The following is a 24,591-nucleotide window of genomic DNA, read 5'->3' on the forward strand; positions in this document are numbered from 1 at the left end:
TATTACTATTATTGTTTCTATTATTACTATTAATAGTACTATTACGGTTATTTTTTATAGAATATTATTACTATTCCCACTATTATTATTCCTACTAATATTACTATTTCTACTATTATTACTATTCCTACTAATATTATTACTCCTACTAATATTACTATTTCTACTATTATTTACTATTCCTACTATTATTATTCCTACTACTATTATTATTTCTACTATTATTTACTATTCCTACTATTATTATTCCTACTACTATTATTATTTCTACTATTATTTACTATTCCTACTATTGTTTCCTAATATAATAAGCAGCTATCGAAAAATTAAACTTTCCAACTCAATTTTTTTATAATTTCTTAATTACATTCAAAAATAAAATAATTTTTTAAAATAAGTATTTGAATATCTATTTATTTTTTCTATAGAAATTAAAATATTTCAAATGGTTTCAATTTAACGCATTTTTAAAATTTAACTATTTCTAAAAATTACAAGTCATTCTTTCAAAATTCAATCATTTTTTTCTTAAAATTTATAAACAAAAATATTCAAAAATTTAATCATTTTATTTCATTCAATTCTAAATCAATTCTTATTAGAAAGTTACTACGAGAATTCAATTATTTAAATAAAAAAAAAAAATTTAAATTAAAATTCAATTATTTAAATTTATTAAATAATTGCGAATATTTCTTAAATTTGAATTCTTATATAAAGAAGTTTATCAATATTTTCTTAAAATAATTGAATTTTTACTAAAAATTGCATTAAAAATGTTGATAATTAAATTCATTCAAGAAATATAATTAAAAATTAATTGAAAATAATTATTACACTCTAAGTAACAAATTATATTAAATTTTTTTTTAAATAATTGAATTTTTTCTAAGAATTTTATACAAATTTTTAAGAATAATTTCCTTTTTTAGAGGAATTAATTTAAAATTACATTAAACATAATTGGAATCCTGCAATGAGTTTTAATATTTATAAAAATAATTGAATCCTAAGAAGAATTTTATTCTTTATAAAAATAATTGAATTTGGTAAAGAATTTAACTAAAACTCCTGAAAATAATTGAATTTTTGTGATGAATGTTGTTATTTGTAATAATAATTGAATATTTTCAAAAAATTTTACTAAAATTTCTGAAAATAATTGAATAAATAAATTTTAATAAAATTGTTATTTAAAAGTATTAAAAGAATTCTGATTTCTAAAGATTTTAATTTTTTAATTTTTGAAAATAATTGAAATCCTACGATGAGTTTTAATATTTATAAAAATAATTGAATTCTTGCAACGACGATTATTAAAATTTAAAAAAATAATTGAATTCTTGAGAAGAATTTTATTATTTATAAAAATAATTGAATTCCTGAGAAGAATTTTATTATTTATAAAAATAATTGAATTCCTGAGAAGAATTTTATTATTTATAAAAATAACTGAATTCTTGCGAAGAATTTTATAAAAATCTAGTTAAATAATTGATTTTTTTCAAATAAATATTAGGAAAATTCTGGTTTAAATAATTGAATTCATGTGAAAATTTTTTTATTTATGAAAATAATTGAATGTTTGCGAAGAATTTTAGGAATAAATACTAATATTGATAGTAATTTATTACTATAATAATTTCTGAAAAAATTATTAAGATTAGGAATTATTATTAGTATAGTAATCATCACTAATATTGATAGTAATTATTACTAATAGTGAACAGAAATTATTACTAATATTAATAGTAATTTTTGCTATTAATTTCTAAAAATAATAATAGGGTTAAAAGTAGTTACTTTTAACTACTACTAGTGGTAATAATTACTAATATTGATAGTAATTTATTACTATAATAATTTCTAAAAAAAATTTATTAAGATTAGGAATTATTATTAGTATAGTAATCATCACTAATATTGATAGTAATTATTACTAATAGTGAACAGAAATTATTACTTATAATAATAGTAATTTTTACTAATAATTTCTAAAAAAAAAAAATAATAATAATAATAGTAGTAATAGTAGTAATAGTAGTAAGTAGTAGTAGTAATAGTAGTAGTAGTAATAGTAGTAGTAGTAATAGTAGTAGTAATAATAGTAGTAGTAGTGACTACTAGTAGTAATAATTACTAAAGTAATAATTACTAATATTGATAGTAATTATTACTAATAGTGATAGAAATGATCACTGACAATGATAGTAATTATTACTAATATTGATAGTAATTTCTACTAATTAAAATACTAATTATCTTTCACCCTACGAGACAAGTATGGAAGATCCTCACTATTAATAAAATTTTTACCATATTCCTACTATAAATTATTAACCACAGTTAATAATAGAAAAACAGAATGAACGAAATGAATGAATGGAAGAGTTTAAAGGAGAAAAAAAAGTTATATATGTGATTCCATATAGTTAGAGAGAAGATTGAAACGTATGAGTCGGTTTAGATTAATCAGTGAAGGTAAAGGCGCCGTTTGATGCGTTAAATTATAGTTTACCTTACAGAGTGGCAATCGATATCCATAAGACGTTCACACAACGTCGTCAATGCCTACTAACAAACGCTCTGCCAAGTTCCTCTCTCTCTCTCTCTCTCTTGCAATGTATGAACTGCACACTCGTGTGTATATATCTGCACAGTATTCAAGGCTTCCACGGACAGACATTCCGCAGACAGTGGCTGATGCTATCTTGGCGAAACGTACGCGAGGCGCCGTGAGTCCGTATCATTTTTGCATCCATTAAACTAGGCTCGGAATAACGGACCTAATTTTTATGTGTCAAGTTCAGTCGATCGTGAAAAGACATTTGCCTCAATCATTTTCACACGTTTGTCTATATTAATATTGTATATTTTATATGCGTCTGCATTTATTGCCGCATTTACGTTAATTTACTTCTTCCTCTTCTTTTTCTTGTTTTTTAGAGTAAATATTGCGCAATTGGGTTCAAAATTTGGTAAATTAATTTCTAAATTTGTAAAAAGTCGTCTTTTAGTTGAAGTTAGCCAAAATTTTTACTAATTTTTAGTAATGTTTGTGTAAAAGTTAGTAGACATTTTTTTAATAGTTGCAAATTTGGTATTTTTTTTTACCAAAATTTAACTTTAAATTTCTTATTTTCTGCTTATGAGAAGAGGAAGAGAAAAGAGAAGTTGAAAATAAAATAAGAAGAGAAAAGTGGAAAATAAATTCTTAATATAAGGGATAATTGGAAAAATTTTTTTTTCGAAAAAATAAATTGAAAAGAAAAATAATTTGTTCAGATATTAAAAGCACTAAGTCAAATATATATTATCCGTTAAATTATGAAGTAACTTATAAATCCTGTAGCGTATATAAGAAAACATAAAGTAAAGCAATGAAAGTCGAGTAATTCCATTATAAAACTTTCTGTTTACTTCTCAATTTTCTATGCTTTCACTTAGGCACTGGGGCCACTTTTAATAAGCAATCATTTTTCTATAACTAAACAAAACCTAAAAGTTCTCTTCATTTTTCATAATAAAATTTTCTACTTATTTAAATCAAGGATTTAAATCCAAACAACCGAACAACTAAACTAAAGTATTATTTTTTAATTAAAATAAAATTGACTCAAATAAAAATTATAAATATAAAAATTAATTAATTAATCCAAATTAAAATCAATAAATTACACTAGAAAAAAAAATGATTTGATTAAAATAATAAATAACCGATTATTTGTCTATTATAAGATAAATATTTACTTGAATCAAATAATTTTTATTTAAATCAATTAAATTTTATTTCAATCAATAATTTCATTATTTATACCATTTAATTGACTCAAATGAAAATTTTTTGATTTCAGCATTCAATATTTAAATGATAATAGTCAAATATTCGGTTCTTTGAATCAAACAAACTTTTTCTTCCAGTGGCCTAAATATTTTAATTTAATATTAAATTAATAAAAAAAAATTATAGTTATTTAATTATTTAAGAGGCTGCAACATAAATAATAATATTATTATTATATGATATTATTAATATATTAATTACAAGTGGAAATTAAAAAAAAAATAATTATAATTTAATTTAATGATAACAATTAACAAGATTTTCCACAATTATTTTCATCTATTTCTCACATATTCTATGAATATAAAGTAAAATTTTCCAAAATCCATATCCGCTAAATGTCGGATATGATATTTGATAATTTAATTAGTTTCAAATTTTTTGAAAGCTACTTAAAAATTTGCTGAATATATATAAATTAATCTAATTTAATAATTTCAATTCTCTCCTCTCTCTCTCTTTCTCTTACTTCAAAAGTCACATTTAAATTCTTAATAATTTGAATTATGTCAATAATACATTATTGTCGTGAGTTTATAATGTGTGTAAAAATAGAAAATCTTAATGGATCTGTTCCTCAATACTTTAGAGTTCATTCATTGTAAATTTAAATCTCGCACAAGAATATAATTGTTATTATCATTCGCTAGTCAATAGAAGTAAATTCATTGATAATTTATAATTAAATTTTGGTAAATTTGAATTGCAATCAAAGTAATGATGCGCGGTTGAGATTAAAATACGGCGCTCATTGCACTTATTGGAGAAAATTTATTTTTGGAAAAATAAAATGTAAAATCATCGTTTTACTAAGTGATATTTAATTTGAGACAAGAAACGTAGGAAAATTGTTGCTTGAGGCAACAATTTTCCTACGTTTTTTGTCTTAAATATATTTATTATTTTATTATTTTCTCTAAATTTAACATTTTTTATATTAAAATTCTTGCGACACAAAAAGCCAGAAAAAAGTTATGAAAATGACCAAAAAAGCAATTAAAAAAGTTATAAATTATTTTTGAAATTAAATTTTCGAAACAAAAAAAAAACCAAAATGGAGAATTTTTGATGAATGAGATCTTGAAAAATTAGTGTTTGCTTTTTGCGCGCACGTGAATGCAAAAGGAAAAGAAGCACGTGCGTGTTTATGTGTTTGTTACTTTATGGCGGCGCAAACGGCTACCGAGTTACTTATATACACCAAGCTTGATAGGGATCAAGGAAACTGCGAGGCCAAAGCAAAGAAATTAGAAGCCAAAGATATCTTCTGTTTGTATATATATAATGCTGTCCTTTTTAAGGATCAAACCACGAGAAAGTATGAGAAAGATAAAATAAAGGGTTGCGAATAATGTTGGAAAGGGTAGAAAAAGATGTAAATCGAGAGAGAAAGATGTTTAAGAAAATTGCCAAGGATATTCCTTCGCCAGACTCAGGGCGAAAAACTTTCAATGGTATGAGGATTTTTCTCGCCTCTCTCTCTCAAAAAACGGATTCAATAGACTCCCTTTAAATAAAAAAAGGGGTTAAAAAAAAGGGTTGAAAAGTAAGTCAGTAATGCATTTTGGAAGGAGGAGAAATTTATTTCCCGTTCCCTTTATTTTGAATAAATTACCAAAGAGAGTAAACTAACGTAAAACTGACATTAAACCTAATGTAAAACTAACGTAAAAATAAATAAACAAATTTTTGTCAAATTATAATAATTAATAATTAATACATAATGTAAATAATAAAATATAATAATTATTAATTAATAATTATTAATTAATTATTAATTATTAATTAATTATTAATTATTAATTATTAATTAATTATTAATTAATTATTAATTAATTATTAATTATTAATTATTAATTATTAATTATTAATTATTAATTATTAATTAATTATTATTATTATTAATTAATTATTAGTAAATAATTAATTAAATAATTAAAAAATAGTAAATAAATGAAATAATAAATAAAAAATAAATAAATAAAATAATAAATAAATAAAATAATAAAAACAATAGAATAAAAAATGAATAAAAAAAATGGAGGGGAAATTTTCCGAAAATAATTATTTCTGCAAAAAAAAAGAGTGGAATAAGGAAGTAAATAATATTACAATTTTGTTGTGTAGGAAAATTGACACAAAGTGTATATTAATAATAAAAGTACACAGATATATACACGAAGAGAGATGACGTGCATATAATTAGAAACCCCTTGAGTGTGAATGACACCTATGCACGTCATGAAACCGCAATGAAATAACCTTATCAACATTTCGGTTCGACTTTCTCGTAAAATATATCACACACCTATAAATAATATTAATTTAATCTCGAGTTTAAAAATAATTAATCAAAAATTGTAATACCATAAATAGAATTTTTCAACTATATTTATAAAAAAATATAAAAAAAAATAAAATAAAATATCGAAATAAGTGCGAACTGCAATAAAAATTAATACAAAAAAACACTATTATATTCTCATAAAAAAGGTCGTTTTTATTATTCTATTCATTTTTATTTAATAAAGTCGTAAAAATAGAAAAGAAAAAAAAAGAATAAACGAAAATTGTGGAAAATTTTTTTTCTTGTAAACAAGATCAACAAGTTTAAAATTTATCGATTCGGAAAAAAATTCGAAGGAAAAAAAAAGAGAAAAAAAAAAAGAAAAAAGAAGGGAAAAATATAATGTTGATGAAGGTCTTTTAAAAATGAGCGCGATAATGAAGAAAGAGATCTCTCTCTCCTTGGTGACTTGTGCGATTTCATATTAATTTTCTGTTTATCTTCATTTTCAAGGAGATTTTCTCTCTCTCACTCTCTGTGGGTCCGAAAGATCTGGCAAATATCATATAATAATAATACTGACACTTTCTCATTTTGTATGATGATCAATTCTTTTGCAAATGTTACTTTATATTTCTCATTGCACATCTGAACTATAACTCTATATCAGAAAACTTGTGATAAGATAAGAAAAAAGTGGTGAAAAAAAAATTTATTCTCATGGCAACAATCTGAGGACGCGTGGATTTTGCGACTAGATCGTGGAAAATAAATATGTACAAGAACGTGTCGCGAAAATGTAATAAAACGATAATCGATGACTTCCGTAACTATTTTTCTTTTTTTTTTGCTTTTTTTCTATTTTTTTTTCTATTTACAATTTTAATCACTAGAATGATAAAAATATATTCATTTCTGATAAAACTGTTTTTAATAAAATTCCATTCCGAATCAATTCTTTGGGAAAAATATTCCATTCAAAATTTGAAATAATTTATTCTCAATTCTAATAATTAATCTATTCTAATAATTATTCTCAAAAAGTGGCAACAAACGGTTAATAAAGTTCTGAAGCTTTTTATTGGACATTTATTTCCGCTTTGAATTCGAAAATTTATTACAATTTGCGTTATTGATTAAAAATTAATTTATTAAGTTTCGAAATGTTTTAATTACTTTTTTTATTTTTAGAACAGTTTGAAATTTTCGAAAATATTTATATTTAAAAAAAATCGTTTGTTTGAACGTTCAAAAATTGTCGTTTATTTGAAATTTTCCAATAAATTTCCAGAGAGGAATTTTTCAAATAAAAACTTTTGAAAAATGCCAAAAAGTGTCGAATATTTAAAAAATTATTTATCACTCTTTTGAAAATGCATAATTTTCAATCGAAAAAGGTAAAAAGTAATTATTAATTAAAAGTAAAGTAAAAAGTAATTATTAATTGAATACAAAAATTAAATTATAATTAAATATAAAAATTAAATTATTCCCAGTACAAAATTATATTAATTGCGAGTATTAAAATGAAGTGACGAGAAGACAAAAAAAAAAGAACTGAAAATGACATGGCAGGATTAACCCCTTTAGATGAATATTTAATCAACATCATCTCTGGATTATATACTTATATGTAAAATTGAATACTTAATTTTTCGTTTCAACCAGTGGGGCTATACTTAAAGTCGAAAAAAGAACTGAGTAGAGGAAAAAAAGGGTCTTTGTTATCCAAAAAAAAGGGGTAATGTGAGACAAGACTTAAAAAAAAGAAAAAAAAAGTTTATGTAGGCGTATCATGGTCCACTCACTGAAATCGATGTTCTGTACCAATTGCTCCTATATGGCCCTATTCAAATTAACCCTTACGGAAAAAAAAATTTAAGAACTAGTTGGGGAAAATTAGAATAGCTCTTCCTTCATACGATGATTACCCATGCATATGCATCATGACTAGGTTAATTTCTTCTATATATATTAGCCAACCGGCGTTTGTGTTAATCAATTTTTTTTCCACATATGCCCATGTCTCCCTTGTTTATTCAACTAATATTAAATCTAATTTTTCTAGTTCTATACTCACTGCAAATGATTTCTACACTTTTTTTATTCTTCTTCTATTCTTTTACTATTACTTATATATTTACAATAGTTTTTTTCCTTTATTTTTCTATTCTCATTCTACTCTTTTCTATTTTTTTACTATTTTCTACTAATTTTCTACTTTTCTACTATTCTTATGCTTTTCTGCTCTTTTTCTAATATTTTACTATTTTCTATTATTTTTCTGTTCTTTTTCAAATATTTCTCTATTTTTTTTACTATTTTCTACTATTTTTACTATTTTTCTACTATTCTACTATTCTTCTACTTTTCTTCTGTTTTCTAATATTTTACTATTTTCTATTATTTTTCTGTTCTTTTTCAAATATTTCTCTATTTTTTTTACTATTTATTTCTACTATTTTTACTATTTTTCTACTATTCTACTATTCTTCTACTTTTCTTCTCTTTTCTAATATTTTACTATTTTCTATTATTTTTCTGATCTTTTTCAAATATTTTTCTATTTCTTTTACTATTTTCTACTATTTTCCTGTTCTTCATAATGTTTTTCTACTTTTTTTTTACTATTTTTTACTATTCTTCTTTTTTTTACTTTTTTTTCTTTATTTTTCATAATTTTCAACAATTTTTTCTCCAGTTTTTCTACTATTTTTCTATTCTTCAAACTATTCCAGTTTCTTTTACTATTTTTCTACTATTCTACTACTTCTTCTACTTTTCTGCTCTCTTTTTAGTATTTTTCTATTTTTTACTATTTTCTGCTACTTTTTAACTATTCTTAAATTTTTTGCTATTTTTCTCTATTTTTCATAATTTTGGAATAGTTTTTTTCTTTAGTTTTTTTTTACTATTTTTCTGTTCGTAAAACTATTTCAGTTTTTTCTTTATTTTCTACTATCTCCGTTATGTTCCTACTATCTCTCTAATATTTTTCTATTATTATTCTCGAATTTTTCCAACTTTTAAATATTTTTTTTATTTTTCTTCTGTTTTTCTTTTGTTCTCAATTTTTTGTTTTTACTATTTTTCTATTCTTTTTAATAATTTCTGTTTTCTCTGTAATTTTTCTACTACATTTCCAAAATCTTTTCTATTTTATTTTACTAATTTTCATAATTTTCTCCAATTTACAATATTTCTTTTTTTAATTTTTCGTCTATTTTTCTTTTCCTCTTAAATTTTCTATTATATTTTCATTCTTTAACTATTTATGTTTCTTCTAATATTTTTCTACTATTTTGATAATTTTTTTTTATTTTTCTCTTATTTCTATAATTTTATTCTATTTTTCTCTTATTTTTCTTCATTTTTTCCAATTTTTTAATATTTCTTTAATTTTCCTTGCTATTATTCTTGTCTTGTTAATTTTTCTACTTTTCCTCTACGATTTTTATTTTTATAATTTTTTATACTATTTTTCTATTCTTTTATTATTTTTTCTATTTTCTCTATTTTTTTACCATCTTTCTAATATTTTTCACCTTTTCTACTATTTTTTTTCTTAATTTTTATAACTTTCTATACTATTTTTCTAATATTTTCCTTACATTTTTCTTTTTTGATCTCAAATTCTCTTTCATTTTTTTAAGACTTTTTCTTCTTTATTTTATTAATTTTTAAAAATTAAAAATATTTTTCTACAATTTCTTTACTACTTTTCCTATTTTCTGTTGATATTTTTATTATGTTGCTAGTAGTTTTTCTACGATGTAATTTTTTTGATTAAAATATTGTAATTTGTAATTGATTGAAATTGAAATTTTTTCAAATTCTAAATAAATAAATTCTATTTAATTTTCAATTTAGTTGATATAAATTCAGTTTATACAAATTTTAATCTATTCAAAATATAATTTATCCAAATTCTAATCCATTCAAAATATACTTTATCCAAAGTTTAATTCTGTATCAATTTTTTTGTTCTTAATTTTTCTTCAATTATTTTCTATTTTTATTTTTTTGTGATTTTTTTTTCTTCAATTCTTTAGTGTTTTAATTTTGTTTTACTTATTCTACTATTTTTCTACTATTCCCCAATTAATTTTTCTTCAGTTTTCTCTTATTTTCCATTTTGTTCTTAATTTTTCCACTATTTTTCTCCTTATTCTTAATTTTTATAACATCTTTCATCAAAGTTTCTAATTTTTCTTTTATAATTTTTTTTCTCGTTCTTAATATTTTTTCTAATTTTTAAAAATAATAATAAAAATAGTAATAAAAAAATTATGAACTTTATAATTTTTTAATTAGGTATATTTTTCTTCTTGTACTTAATTTTTTCCCCATTTTTTCATCCTCTTCTTAATTTTCTCCTACTATAATATTTCCCTTCCTGTTCTTAATGAAAAACAAAATTCATAGAAACAAATTGAATTTAAAGTATACGAAATGTTTCGCAAAGGAATTTGGATAAGTAAAGCTGGTTTCTACAAAGATAAGCAGATCATTCGCTAAAGGTTTGTTCAGCTCATCTCTCTCTTTTTTCTTTTTTTTGTTGAAAAATGTCCTTTTCTCATTCATTTTTCTCTCTTTTTTTTGCCATCTCGACAAGAGGATGAAAATGTCAGGAGTACGCCGCCGCGCCGGTTTCCACTTTGTTTAATCTTTAATTCCGCGCCATTTACGATAAAAGGCGCAAAAAGAACGAGAAAGTGGCAAAGAGGCCTCCGGGACGGACGAGGAGGTAGTCGTTAGCATTTTGCTTTGATTTTTCTCGAGACGTCTCAGCGTTCCGTCGCATGAATTCTTAACCGGTCGAAATTAGCGAATTAAAAGAGAAGCGAGAGTTTGGGTTTGGAAAGCGAAAAAGAAATAAGTCAAGGGATGTTGGAATCACAACGAATCAGAGGTATTTTTTCCAAAAAAGAAAAATCACTTCTAATTCATCTCAAATTCAGAAAAAAAAGAAAAAATAATTCAAACTATTTGCATTAATAATTATAAACTGATCCATTATTTTTTTTTAAGCGAAATTGTGTCCAAATTGTTCACGTAGAAAATTGAGCGTAATTTCTAATTTTCCTAATGAACTGACGATGGTTAATAAAAACGAATACAAAGTGACAAGGGAGAGGAAAAAATTCAGAGTGAACAGGTCATTTTCACCCTTTCCCTTAATTTTTATTCATACTCGTACGAAACAGCAATTTTTCTCAGTATTAAGTGGGCTTTAAAATTGTCCGGTCAATTTCGTGGCGAGGACGTGACAGTTTTTTCAAGCGAAGAACGAAAGGGGTGTAAATATTGTAGAACGAAAGAGTAAGTGAGAGAAAAATGGCGAGAAAACCGCAGAGAAAAAAAAGGTGATAGGAGAGAGAGAGAGAGAGAGAGAGAGAGTAAATGAGAGAAAAATTGTTGGTTTAAGGGTTGGTTGCTTTTTTCCTCTTTTTTTTCTGTTTGTTGCCCTCTAACCACTTCATTCGATACTGGCGGAAGAGTTAATCGAATTCCCATTTGTCCGTTTATTGCCTGTAATCAAATCTACAAAGCGGCCGTAAACCGTGAAGAGGAATCTCATTGTCAAACGGGGAAACGATTTTTAACTGAATGAATCAAGGGGTGGAGCTAATTATTCATGGAAAAGTTTGCGATATTGACCATCAAAATGTTTCATGACTTTATTTTTAATTCCGATTTAAATAAAACTTTAAATCTACTCTTTATGCTGAACCTATGCAAATCTTTGTGCAATCTTTATGCTGGACCTAAATCTTAATTTTTGATTTTACTTGATATAATCTGGCCTAATTCCTCCAGAAACATCAAAAGCATTTCCTCTTCTACTCTTTATGCTGGACCTAAAAATTCCTTCTCGAAAAATTCCTAAATTTGTTGTAATGCTTCCAAGAACATCAAATCATATCCTTTGTGCAATTTTTATGTTGGACCTGAATCTTAATTTTTTATTCAAATGGATCTAATATGGCTTAATGCCTCCAGAAACTTCAGAAGCATTTCCTCGTCTACTCTTTTTGGACCCAAAAATTCCTTCTCGAAAAAGTTTGACCCAAATTTTTTGTAATGCTTCCAAGAACATCGAATCCTATCCTTTAGGGAATCTTTATACTGGACCAAAGTCTTAATTTTTTATTCAACTTGACCTAATCTGGCCCAATGCTTCAAAGAATTTGTAAAGCATCCTTTCGTCCTCTCTTTATGCTGAACCTCCTTTTTCCGATTTGACTCAATCTAACTCGGATTAACAACTAAAACAAAAAAATTTAGTTTTGGCTAATCTGATGGTTTACGGATTCGTTAGGTTTATAGTCATACCTAACAGATTTTGATCCAAACCTAATGTTAATAGCTACAGCTAACATTATGTTTGCTAATATAAAGGTTTGCCATTAGGTTTGCCTAATAAAATCTTTTGTCTCTTCGGATCTTCATCTAAACTTTACCCAAAAATTTTCCCCTTTTTGCCAAAACGTAGCAAAAGAAATCTCTTATTCCCAAATATATTGTTAATAACCAAAAAACATTGGTTAACGCCCAGGTAATAAGGGACTCTTGTCGACCGGACATTTACAGGGGTGTGTTTTGCGTGCCCTTTTGTATTTGAAAATTTCAATTCTATCAAACGCAAAACCGTCCGTTTAGGAAAACCGATTAAACCGCGGTGACGGCGGTCTGATCCATCATTAGATTTAGGTCTCGAAATTGAATTTTGCTTTCGAAGGGATAATCTTTGGTGTATAGCCTCTGGCTTCGAGCATTGGTCCAGGCGTCAGAATATAACGCATCTACGTGAACATGCGCACACACAACCCTTCTTTATATGGATATATTTTGGTTATACATGAATTTGACAAGGTGGCGCGCTAAAATTCCCCAAACCCATTATTATTATTATTATCATCATTATTATTGAACGATAGCGAGCAATTCGAAAAAATCACCATCATCATCGCTTTTTTCATTCTGTCAAAAATCAAATGGTGGGGTGTGCGACAATTTCATTGGTCTCTTTACTTTGTTGGCAAAATCCAAAGTAAATTCATCAGTAGGGGAGAGAAAGAGGCAGAGAGGGGGGGGCGGTGGATATTTGAAGGGGTTAACTGCCCCCAATGTATTTGTCTGGACACTGTTGGCCAGCTATCGATATCGTTGCACACTCATGCTCACACTATTATATATTCCCAAGCGCACTCGGAAATTTTCGATTAATGAATTATATATACGAGCGCATAAACATTATAATAGACCGCGTTTCAATATCGATCTGACCATCCTTTCGCCCTTCCCCTTAATAAAATTCCCTTCCCCTCCCCTCCTCTAACCCCTCAATTTACCGATTTTCCCAAATGACCATTTGTCAGTTCTTCTTCGAAATGAAATTTGATTTTTCGAATTTGCAAATTTTACTCCATTGTCTCGTGTTTTATTTATTTTCTATTAAAAAAAGTTTTACCTACTATTTACTACTATTTTTACGTTGTGCTACTATTTGGGTACTTTTTTTAGATTTAAGCCACTAAAAACTATTATTTCTATTTTTTTTAGAATTTACTTTAAATTCGCTAATACTAGAAATCAAAAAACTATTTGAAAGAATTATAATCAAATTCTTTAAAACGATTTAATTATTTTCAAAAAATATTCGTAATTCTACTTTCAATATCTAGTATTTTTTATAAAATTTCACAAAAAGAATTCAATTTAAAAAAAAAAATTGATAAAATTCATCCAAAATTCAATTATTTTCATAAATAATCAAATTTCCATAGGAATTCAATTTTAAATTTTAAATTTAAAAAAAAATATTCATAAAATTCTAAGTAAGAATTCAATTATTTTCATAAACAATAAAACTCATCGAAGAATTTCAATTATTTTTAATACTATTTTAAATTAATTAATCGAAATTTTCAATTACTTTCACAAATAAAGTTTTCCATAAGAATTGAATTATTTAAACTAAAATTTTCATACTAATATTTATTATATTTCGAAAAAATTTATTATTTAAAACAATATTTAGGTAGAATTCTTATGAAGAATTCAATTATTTTTACAGAAATAACAAAATTTTTCACAGAAATTCAATTCTTTTTAAACATTTTAATAAAATTTTTCCCAATAATTCAATTATTTTCATAAAATTTAGAAAAAATAAAATTCTTCTCAGGAATTAAATTATTTTAAAAAATTTTGAATAAAATTCTTTGCAAATATTCAATTATGTTTTTATAAATAATAAAATGAAATAGCATAATTTCAATTATTTTTAAGACAATTTACAGGAATTGCTCAAAAAATGTAATTATTCTTAAAAATTTAATTTAAATTCCTGGCAAAAATCAGTTATTTAAAAAAAATGTTTCTTTAAATTCTTTGTAAGAATTCAATTAATTATAAAAATATTAGAATTTTTCACAAGAAATAAAATTATTTTTAAATATTTCAATAAAATTGTTCGAAAAAAATCAATTATTTTAAATACAATTATAATTAAATTTTTTTGAAATAATTCAATTATTCTTTTAGATTTTAATAAAATTGTTTGCAAAATTCAATTATTTTCATAAACAACAATATTCAACACAAGAATTCAATTATTTTTAAAAGCAATACATTTTTTCTTGGAATGTCAATTATTTACAAAAATTCCAATGAAATTGTTACAAAGACTTCAAATATTTTTAAATATTTTAATAACATTGTTCGAAAGAAATCAGTTATTTTAAATTTATTATATATTTTTTTTTGAGGCATTTTAATAAAATTATTTGAAAAATTAAATTATTTTCATAAATAATAAAATCCTTTGCAACTATTCAATTATTTTCAGGAATTTTAGTAAAATTTTTTACAAAATTCAATTATTTTCATAAATAACAATATTCATCACAAGAATTCAATTATTTTTAAAAGTAACAAATTTTTTCATATAGAAATTCAATTATTTAAAAGAATTCTAATAAAATCCTTCGCAAGAATTCAATATTTTCATAAATACTAAAATGCTTTTTAGGAATTCAATTATTTTCAAAAAATATTTAATGAAATGTCACACAGACATTCAATTATTATCAAGAATTTTAATAGAATTCTTTATTTAATTCAATTATTTTTAAAAACTTTTTGCAATTCAATGATTTTCAATATCTACGTTACTTTCATAAAATTTTAAAACAGAATTCAATTATTTAAAAACTTTTTTATAAAAATCTTCATGAGAATTCAATTTTTTTCATGAATAATACAAATTTTTCAGAAATTCAATTATTTAAATTAAAATTTGCATAAAATTAATCGAATTAATTTTATTTATCGAATTAAAATATCAAAGGACGTTGAAGATTATTAATAATACCTTAATTCTAATAAACGGATAAGAATTTAAAAATTTTAGATATAAATTGAATGTCAAGAGTATGTTTCAGATGCGCTTATAAATTTTCTTTTATGGAGACGAACAGAAGGGTTAAAAATCAGTATAGATTATATATGTATGAAAAAGAAGGCTTAAAGTTTCACGAATTGTGTTTGAACATCGGTCGTTTTTCTGATGGGCGGAGGTTATTAATGTAAGGGGTGGTCGAGCAGTTGTTATTCGACCGCGTCGCGGTTGAAGCTAAAATCAATGCAAAAACCCTTCTTTTATCGCGAAACGGTGCAATTCACAGAAGGAAAGATGTGCCAACATTTCATGTATTCTTAGAAAAAAAAAGAAACTATTAGCGCACGTCAACGACTCACTGAATTTAATTAATTTTTCCTCTTCGAAAAACTTTTCTTCGACAAAAATAAATAATCAATAATTTACAATTTAACTAATAATTATTTATTTAAATCAAAATTTTTTATAATTACAAAATCTTTTTAATATTTGTTCAATTTAACTAATAATTATTTATTTTAGTCAAAATTGTTTTAAATCACCAAATCTTTTTAATATTTGTAATTTAACTAATAATTATTTATTTAAATCAAAATTGTTTTAAATTACATTATATTTTTAATATTTGTAATTTAATATTACAATTTATTTTTGAAAGAGATTTAAAGAATAAATATTAATAAAATTAATAAAATTCAATGCTTGAAAGTTATAAATTGAGACGAGAAGTGGAGAATATTTTCGCGAAAAATTGAAAACTGCGAATATAATGGGCAAAATTTTTATCTCGCAATTACATTGTTTTTCTTGGTTGAATGTAAAAATTTCTCAGCCGTGAACGGAAAATTGGAATGTGGGTCAGTTGCTATCAATCTTCGATGCTCATATAAAGTCCATGGGTCATTGTACAAATGCACTGTTATGTGTGTATCACTGATCTTCCCTTATCACTCACGAAACACGTATGAAATTATAATAAATTCATTTTACTTCGAAAGAAAATTTTATTTTCCTCAATATTATCGATTTATAAATAATTGAAATAGAAATCAAAGAAATTTAAATAAAAAATTAATTTCATTAAGTGTTTAAATTTTAAATATTCAAGTTTATTGAATTTAAAGAACCCTTATTCCTTTAAATTGAATAATTAAAAAATAATTTAAATTATTAAAAAATATAATAATTAAAAAATAATTTAAATTATTAAAAAATATAATAATTAAAAAATAATTTAAATTATTAAAAAATATAAAAATTAAAAAATAATTAAAATAATTAAAAAAATATAATAATTAAAAAAAAATTGACTAATTAAAATTGTTAATCCTGAAATTCCTTCACAAATAATAATAGAAATAATAATTATAATAAAGTATTCAAAATTAAAATAAAAAAAACAAATAGCGAGTCGAACGAAAAAATAAAATAATAAATAAAAAAATATTTATAAACAATAGAAATAGAAATAAAAGAAAAAAACAAATAGAGAGTCGAACAAAAAAATAAAATAATAAACAAAAATAAAAAATACAGACAAGAAATGAAGAAAATAGGAACAAACAAACAAAAAAAATATCAAAGAATACGAAAGAACAAATACAGAGCAAAAAAAAATACGAATAAAGAATATAAATAAAAAAATACAAATAAATAAGTACAAATAAACAAAACTAAAGGTAAAATGATCAAAGAAAAACTGAACTGAGGGAAAAGTATGGAGTGAAAGAAAATTTAAAGAAAAACTTCTCCCCGCGAAGAAATTAAATATCTAAAATTCCATTAAATCTTTTTTCTCTCCTTTCTTTTGTTTTTAATTCTCGGAGAATACGCAAAGTAAATGTTCATTTGGGTGTGAGTGAAATTTTTCTAAGGGCGATCCCCAATCAAACTTGCCGAGATTAGCAACTGACCATTTCAAGAGTAATAGCTTCCAAGTGACTAAATTCATCCCTTAATGAAATTCTTTCTCAGATTCGAAATGATGCCCTTCATCGACTCTTTTTTCTCTCTTTCTCATTCTACTAAATATTTTCCTCTATTATAAAACGAAAAGAATAAAAAAAAAAAATAAAAAATAAAAATTCTTATCCAACGATAAGATCAATTGATAAATGCGTCCTTTACGCAGTAGTGGCACCGATCACTTCCGTTTCATGTTTTGTTGGAGGAATTATCAGTTTCCCTGACATTAACCCAAGAAAACGTAATCTACTCGCGGAGATCTGTACCGCACAATTTACAGCCAGAAGGCTCTTTTACCATTTACGGTAATTCCGATTAAGAGTACAATGAAAAAAGATATGGTTAAATGTACTGTGTTTTATGGTCAGACCTGAGAACCACGCACTAATGCTTTAATGACACTAGTTAAACTCTATATATATATATATTTAATTTATATATTTTTTAAATTTAAATCACATAGTCTTTAAATGCTGCTTCTCACATTAATTGTGTAAATTTAAAAAACAGAGAAATACCGTCTGTTTGGCGATAAAATTTTTATTTTAATACACGGTTCATTGTGTGTTGTTTTTTAATTCTAAAATCTATAATCATTTTTCTAGTCGACTGGGAATTTATTTTATTTCCCTAGACTCAAAGTGGTATTTTATACCCTAGGATCAAAATAATTCGTTTTACTCCCTAAGTTTGTCAATTTCATGATTTTGACTTTTTTTTCTTTTATCTAAATCGAAATTCGTGAAAATTGAGTCGATAATTTTTTATACAAAGTTTTCTTAAAATTATCAAATTGATACTAAAGTATTCAAAAAGTAAAGTATTCAACAGAGTTGCCACGAAAATTTATAATTTTGTTATTCCCTGATTTCCAGATAAAATTTTACTTTTATCCTGAAGCTAAAGAATATTCTCATTCACTGTAAAAATTATTAGATTCTTAAAAAAAGGTTCCGTTACATTTATTTACGAATTTCTGAAATTGTAAAATTATTCGAAAACATCAATAACTTCTTTTTATTAATAATATTTTTTATTATTCCATAGAAATTAAGATTTTTAAAAATTTCAAATTTAAACCTTTTGGAGTTTAATAACTTTCAATAAGTAAAGATGACCGAGTAATAAAGTCATTATTTTATAGGAGTTATAAAAATATTGTAACTGTACCTTCTTGTTCTTCTTGAAATCAATTATTTCAAATAATTTTTGAAAAAGTTTTTTGAAAATTTCCAAATCTATTTGTTTACAATTCAATTTTACAAAATTTCGTCAATTACAGTTTTACAAAAAAATTAATTCTCTAGAACTGTTAATTAAAAATATGAAAAATACAATTTTCCAAAGATTTTAAATTTTCATAATTCAATTATTTCTAAAAAATCACACTTTAATGCTTTTAATATTCAATTATTAATTTATTGTCTAAAAATCTTAACTGAAATTCATTTTTAAATCAATTTTCATTAAGAAATTCTACTAGAGTTGAATAATTTAAAATTTAAATACAAAAATAAATAATTTATTAAATAAATGAATTATATTTTTCGAGGAATTCGATTAAAATTGTTTTAAAAATAATTAAAAATCTGCCATGAGTTTTATTATTTATGAAAATAATTCAATTTCTAAAAACAATTTCATTATTTTTGGAAAATTTTTTTTAAATAATATATTTTTTGAATGTTTTCAAAATAATTGAAATTTTGCCTAAAAATTATTGAATTTTGAAGAAGAATTTTGCTATTTATAAAGATAATTGAAATCTTGACGAGGATTTAAAAAATTTTATTAAAAATAATTGAATTTCTGGAAAGAATTATATTACTTTTGAAAATAATTGAATTTCTATGATGAATATTGTCATTTATGAAAATAATTGAATTTCTGCGGAGAATTTTATTAAAATTTTTGAAAATAATTGAATTTTTGAGATGAATTTTGCTATTTAAAAAAATAATTGAAATCCTGACGAGAATTTAAAAAAATTTTTTATTAAATAATTGAATTTCTGCAAAGAATTTTATTTCTTTTGAAATTAATTGAATTTCTATGATGAATATTGTAATTTATGAAAAAAATTGAATTTTTTTAAAGAATTTTATTAAAATTCCAGAAAATAATTTAATTTCTATAAAGAATTTTGCTATTTATAAATATAATTGAAATCCTGAGAAGAAAAAAAAAACTTTTATAATAATTGAATTTTTGAGAAGAATTTTATTAAAAATTTTGAAAATAATTGAATTTTTGAAAAGTATTTTATAAAAATTTTTGAAAATAATTGGATTTTTTAGAATTTTGCTATTTATAAAGATAATTGAAATTTTGGCGATAATTAAAAAAATTTAATAAAAATAATCGAATTTTTTCGAATAATTTTATTACTTTTGAAAATAATTGAATTTCTGTGATGAATATTGTCATTAATGAAAATAATTGAATTTTGTAAAGAATTTGATTAAAATTCCTGAATATAATTGAATTTTTGAGAAGAATTTTTCTATTTAAAAAGATAATTGAAATCTTGACGAAAGTTTAAAAAAAAATTATTAAAATTAATTGAATTTCAGACAAGAATTTTATTAAAATTTTTGAAAATAATTGAAGTTTGGCGAAGAATTTTGCTATTTATAAAAATAATTGAAATTGAAAGTCTTTTATTAGAATTTGTGGTAATTTTTTCCTCCAGTACTTTTAATAAAAATCTCCGACTTTTCCCTGACTTTCCTGTTCTGTGGCAACCAAACAATTTGATTCAAATTGATAGCAAAAATTGAGATCAATTTTTGATTTTAATTAAGATCCAAATTTTTTAAATCAATTCGTTGCAATTTGATACTTTTAAGTCAACAGTGTACAGTCACTAATTTTTAATAAACAATTATCAAACAATTTTGACCAATTTTTAGTTATTTTTTACTGAAACGTTAGTTAATAAATTCAGTATTTAATAAAAATGCGATAAATTTTGTATATTTACTCTTTAAATTTGAACCGAAGAAAACAAATATTTGATATGTATTTACTTTTTTCGTTGCAACCAAAAAATTTTGTTATTTCAAACTAATATTGTTTCGAGTCTATTTTTAAATTGAAAATAAAATAAAAATGTTCTCAATTGTAAGGAAGAAACTTTTTATTTTATTTTCCATTCGAAAATAGACTCGAAACAATATTTGTTTGAATTAACCAAATTTTTGATTGAAACAAAGAAGATTTGGTTATTTCAAACAAATATTGTTCTGCATCTATTTTTTGATTGAAAATAAAATAAAAATTTTCTCGATTACATGGAAGAGAATTTTTATTTAATTTTCAATTCGAAAATAGACTCGAAACAATATTTGTTTGAATTAATCAATTTTTTGGTTGAAACAAAGAAGTAAAGATCAAATAAAAATAAATAAAAGTTGTCTAAATTCATTTGTTCGGCCATTATTGAGCCAAACAAACGAACTTAGACATCTCTTATTTCTGATAATTATCGCTTCGAAAAAAATATTTAATACTTAAAATAAATCCAAAGTAAAATTTGTTATTTTTTATTGTAAACGAAACGAAGTATCCAAAGAAAAATTTGGTATTTTTTATTGTAATAAACGAAACGAAGAGTAATGAATAGTAACGAAGAGAAACAAAGAGAAACAAAGAGAAAAAAGTAAATAAAAACGAGAAGAATTTGGATAAATATAAAAGGCTGATATAGACTCACCTGTATGTAGTCTGGTGTGTTGTTGTACATGACTGAGTTGTTTAAACCTCCGATCGCAGTAACTGCATTTGTAAGGCTTCTCACCAGTATGAACTCTGATGTGTTGAACAAGCTGATGATTGCTCGAGAATGACTTGAGGCATTGTTGACATTGATGGGGTTTGACTTCATTTCCGGTGATCATGCCACCGGGTCCGACGCCAACGCCAAGGCCCGCCAATCCTCCTGGGATACCGACGCCGGGACGTCCCGTTAATCCTCCCGCACCAAGATCTCTCGGGTGCATCATTGTCGCGGTCTGTTTCATGAAGATCTGCGTAAAGAACTGCCGGGGTTAGTTGGTATGCTGAACTTTTTTCGAGTCAGGGGCACTGGCAATTTTCGGACCTTTGAGATTATTGCAATATTTTGCATCGAAAAAAGAAAGAAAAAACATCCTCCCCCCTCTTTTGTTCTGAGAGGGGAGGCAAAGGTCCAAACACTGCCAGCAAAAAAAAAAATTCTTCAAAACAATGCATTTTTAATTACAAAAATTAATTTAAGATCTAAAAATAAAGTAGCGATTTTTATTGAAGTATGAACTACTTTGATGAATATTTGAACGATCCTCGATTTTTATTTTTTGAATTTGAATAGTAAATTTTTGTTTAGCGGAATAAGAGTTAATGATAAAGTAAAAAAAAATGTTTCTACTAAACATTTTTTGGTGGCTTTTTGACAAAGGAAAAAAAATGTTTGAAGTAAAAATTTTTTAGATGGTTTTTTGATAAAGGAAAAAAAATATTCATAGCAAACAGTTTTTGGTTGTTTTTTTAATACAGAAAAAAAAATATTTGTAGTAAAAATTTTGTAGGTGGTTTTTTTAGTAAAGGAAAAAAATATTTGTAGTAAAAATTCTTTGGGTAGTTTTTTGGTAAAGGAAAAAAAAATGTTCGTAGCAAACAGTTTTTGGTGGTTTTTTGATAAAGGAAAAAAAATGTTTGTAGTAAAAATTTCTAGGGTGGTTTTTTGATAGAGGAAAAAAAATATTTGTAGTACAAATTTCTAAGGTGGTTCTTTGGTAAATAAACAAAAATATTTGTAGTAAAAATTCTTTGGGTGGTTTTTTGGCAAAGGAAAAAAAAATTTTGTAGTAAACATTTTTGAGTAGTTTTCTGATAAAAGAAAAATTAAATGTTTGTAGTACAAATTTTTTGGTAAAGGAAAAAATAATATTCATAGCGAACAGTTTTTGGTGGTTTTTTGATAAAGGAAAAAAAAAATTTTGTAGTAAACATTTTTGAGTAGTTTTCTGATAAAAGAAAAATTAAATGTTTGTAGTACAAATTTTTTGGCTGGTTTTTTGGTAAAGGAAAAAAAAATATTCGTAGCCAACAGTTTTTGGTGGTTTTTTGATAAAGGAAAAAAAAATTTTGTAGTAAACATTTTTGAGTAGTTTTCTGATAAAAGAAAAATTAAATGTTTGTAGTACAAATTTTTTGGCTGGTTTTTTGGTAAAGAAAAAAAAATATTCATAGCGAACAGTTTTTGGTGGTTTTTTGATAAAGGAAAAAAAAATTTGTAGTAAACATTTTTGAGTAGTTTTCTGATAAAAGAAAAATTAAATGTTTGTAGTACAAATTTTTTGGGTGGTTTTTTGGTAAAGGAAAAAAAAATATTCGTAGCCAACAGTTTTTGCCGGTTTTTTGATAAAAAAAAAATTTTTTGTAGTAAACATTTTTGAGTGGTTTTCTGATAAAAGAAAAATTAAATGTTTGTAGTAAAAATTTGTTGGGGTTAATTTTTTTTGCTCCTGGTTTTTATTGGAAAAAATGTAATTTTATTAAAAGGTCCTGATCCAGTGAGACAGTGTGATAATGAAACAAAATAACCTTATCAGTGGAGGTTTAATCTTTACACTGTAATGTTGTTTTGCTGATTAACACACTCCTATTGGATAAAATTAGAAACTGAATCAGTCGACAGAAAAGACAAGTAATACTTTTTCGATTAAGAATCGTATGAGCGCATCTTCGTTTCCATGTATGTGTCACTTGCATTTTTTTGTAGTAATAGAAATATTGCATTATTGCCAATGTTATGTAATGAATTTTCATACAGATAGTAATTTTTGTTCAGTAAAATTTATTATAAATTGATAATTTTTGAATAATTGATGATGATTTTTAAGATTTTTTATACTCAACGGGATTTTTATTTAATTGGAGTTTATTGTGGGGGAAATTTTCGAAAAAGAGTATTTTAATTCAGGAGAATTTTAATTTTAAGGAATTTTCTTTCTGGAGAATTTTAATTCAGAAGAATTTTAATTCGAAAAAATTTTCATTCAAAGAATTTTAATTCAAAAAAATTTTCATTCAAAGAATTTTAATTCAAAAGAATTTTTATTCCAGAGAATTTTTATTCCAGAGAATTTTCATTCAAGATAATTTTTAATTCAGGACAATTTTTATTTAAGAGAATTTTCATTCAAAAGAATTTTAATTCAAAGAATTTTTATTCAAAAGAATTTTCATTTAAAAACATTTTCATTTAGAAGAATTTTAATTCAAAAGAATTTTCATTTCAGAGAATTTTCATTCAACAAAATTTTAATTCAAGAGAATTTCCATTTAAGAGAATTTGCATTCCAGAGAATTTTCATTCAAGAGAATTTTCATTCAAGAGAATTTTCATTCAAAAGAATTTTATTTCAATAGAATTTTCATTCAACAAAATTTTAATTCAAGAAAATAAAAATTCCTTTGATTTAAAATTTTTTTGAAAGAAAATTCCTTTGTTTTTAAATTTTCTTGAATAAAACTTCTCGAAAATAAAAATTCACTGGAATAAAAATTTTCAAAAATTAAATTTCATTCGTATTATTTTTTTTTCAGTGAAACACAATTTTTTTAAAAAATATTTTCCACTGTTAAACACAATCACAGGAATTAGGCACGCACAAATTAAAGTTTTTCCGAGTGAAAAAAATAAGAATAACACTTGCAAACACCTACAATTGGTCATTTTCTTTTTTCTTTGCGGCGTTTCTAATCTCTAAACTAAAAGTTCCCTCTCGAATCCGAGGCAGAGGACGAGAGACTGACTTAGTTGATGGATCTTGAAAGAAAAGAAGGGCTCGCTTTCTGTTTCTTCTAAAAAGAACAGGTGTTTGTGGCATGCGCTTGCCTCTAGAGTTTGTACTTTGTAAAAGTATTCTAATGTGGGTGTGTATTTTATCAAAAGGTGTGGGTGAACGAACGAAAGGGTTAACGTTTAAAACGCTACAGTCACTGCGATAAAAGTCTCTCTCTCTCTCTTTCTCTCTTTTTCTTTTTCATTCTTTTTCTTATTTTTGCCTCTTTCTTTCCTTTATTCTTTTTCTTTCTCTCTTC

The 24,591-nt window shown here is 24.0% G+C and overlaps 1 protein-coding gene across 14 annotated transcripts in view; it reads right to left on the reverse strand.

The window, feature by feature from the left end:
- Window positions 1–24,591, reverse strand: part of LOC122502799 (zinc finger protein rotund) — a 170,146-nt gene that overhangs the window by 52,411 nt on the left and 93,144 nt on the right. For 12 of the 14 annotated variants that reach the window (XM_043613044.1, XM_043613048.1, XM_043613046.1 and 9 more), the window contains one exon: window positions 21,218–21,542. In XM_043613044.1, coding sequence (XP_043468979.1) covers window positions 21,218–21,542 — 325 coding nt within the window. The remainder of the gene's footprint in view (window positions 1–21,217; window positions 21,543–24,591) is intronic. The other 2 variants (XM_043613054.1, XM_043613043.1) reach the window with 1 other exon arrangement.

The sequence above is a fragment of the Leptopilina heterotoma genome, unplaced genomic scaffold (genome assembly GCF_015476425.1).
Source record: "Leptopilina heterotoma isolate Lh14 unplaced genomic scaffold, ASM1547642v1 Lhet_238, whole genome shotgun sequence".
NCBI classification, from domain to species: domain Eukaryota; kingdom Metazoa; phylum Arthropoda; class Insecta; order Hymenoptera; family Figitidae; genus Leptopilina; species Leptopilina heterotoma.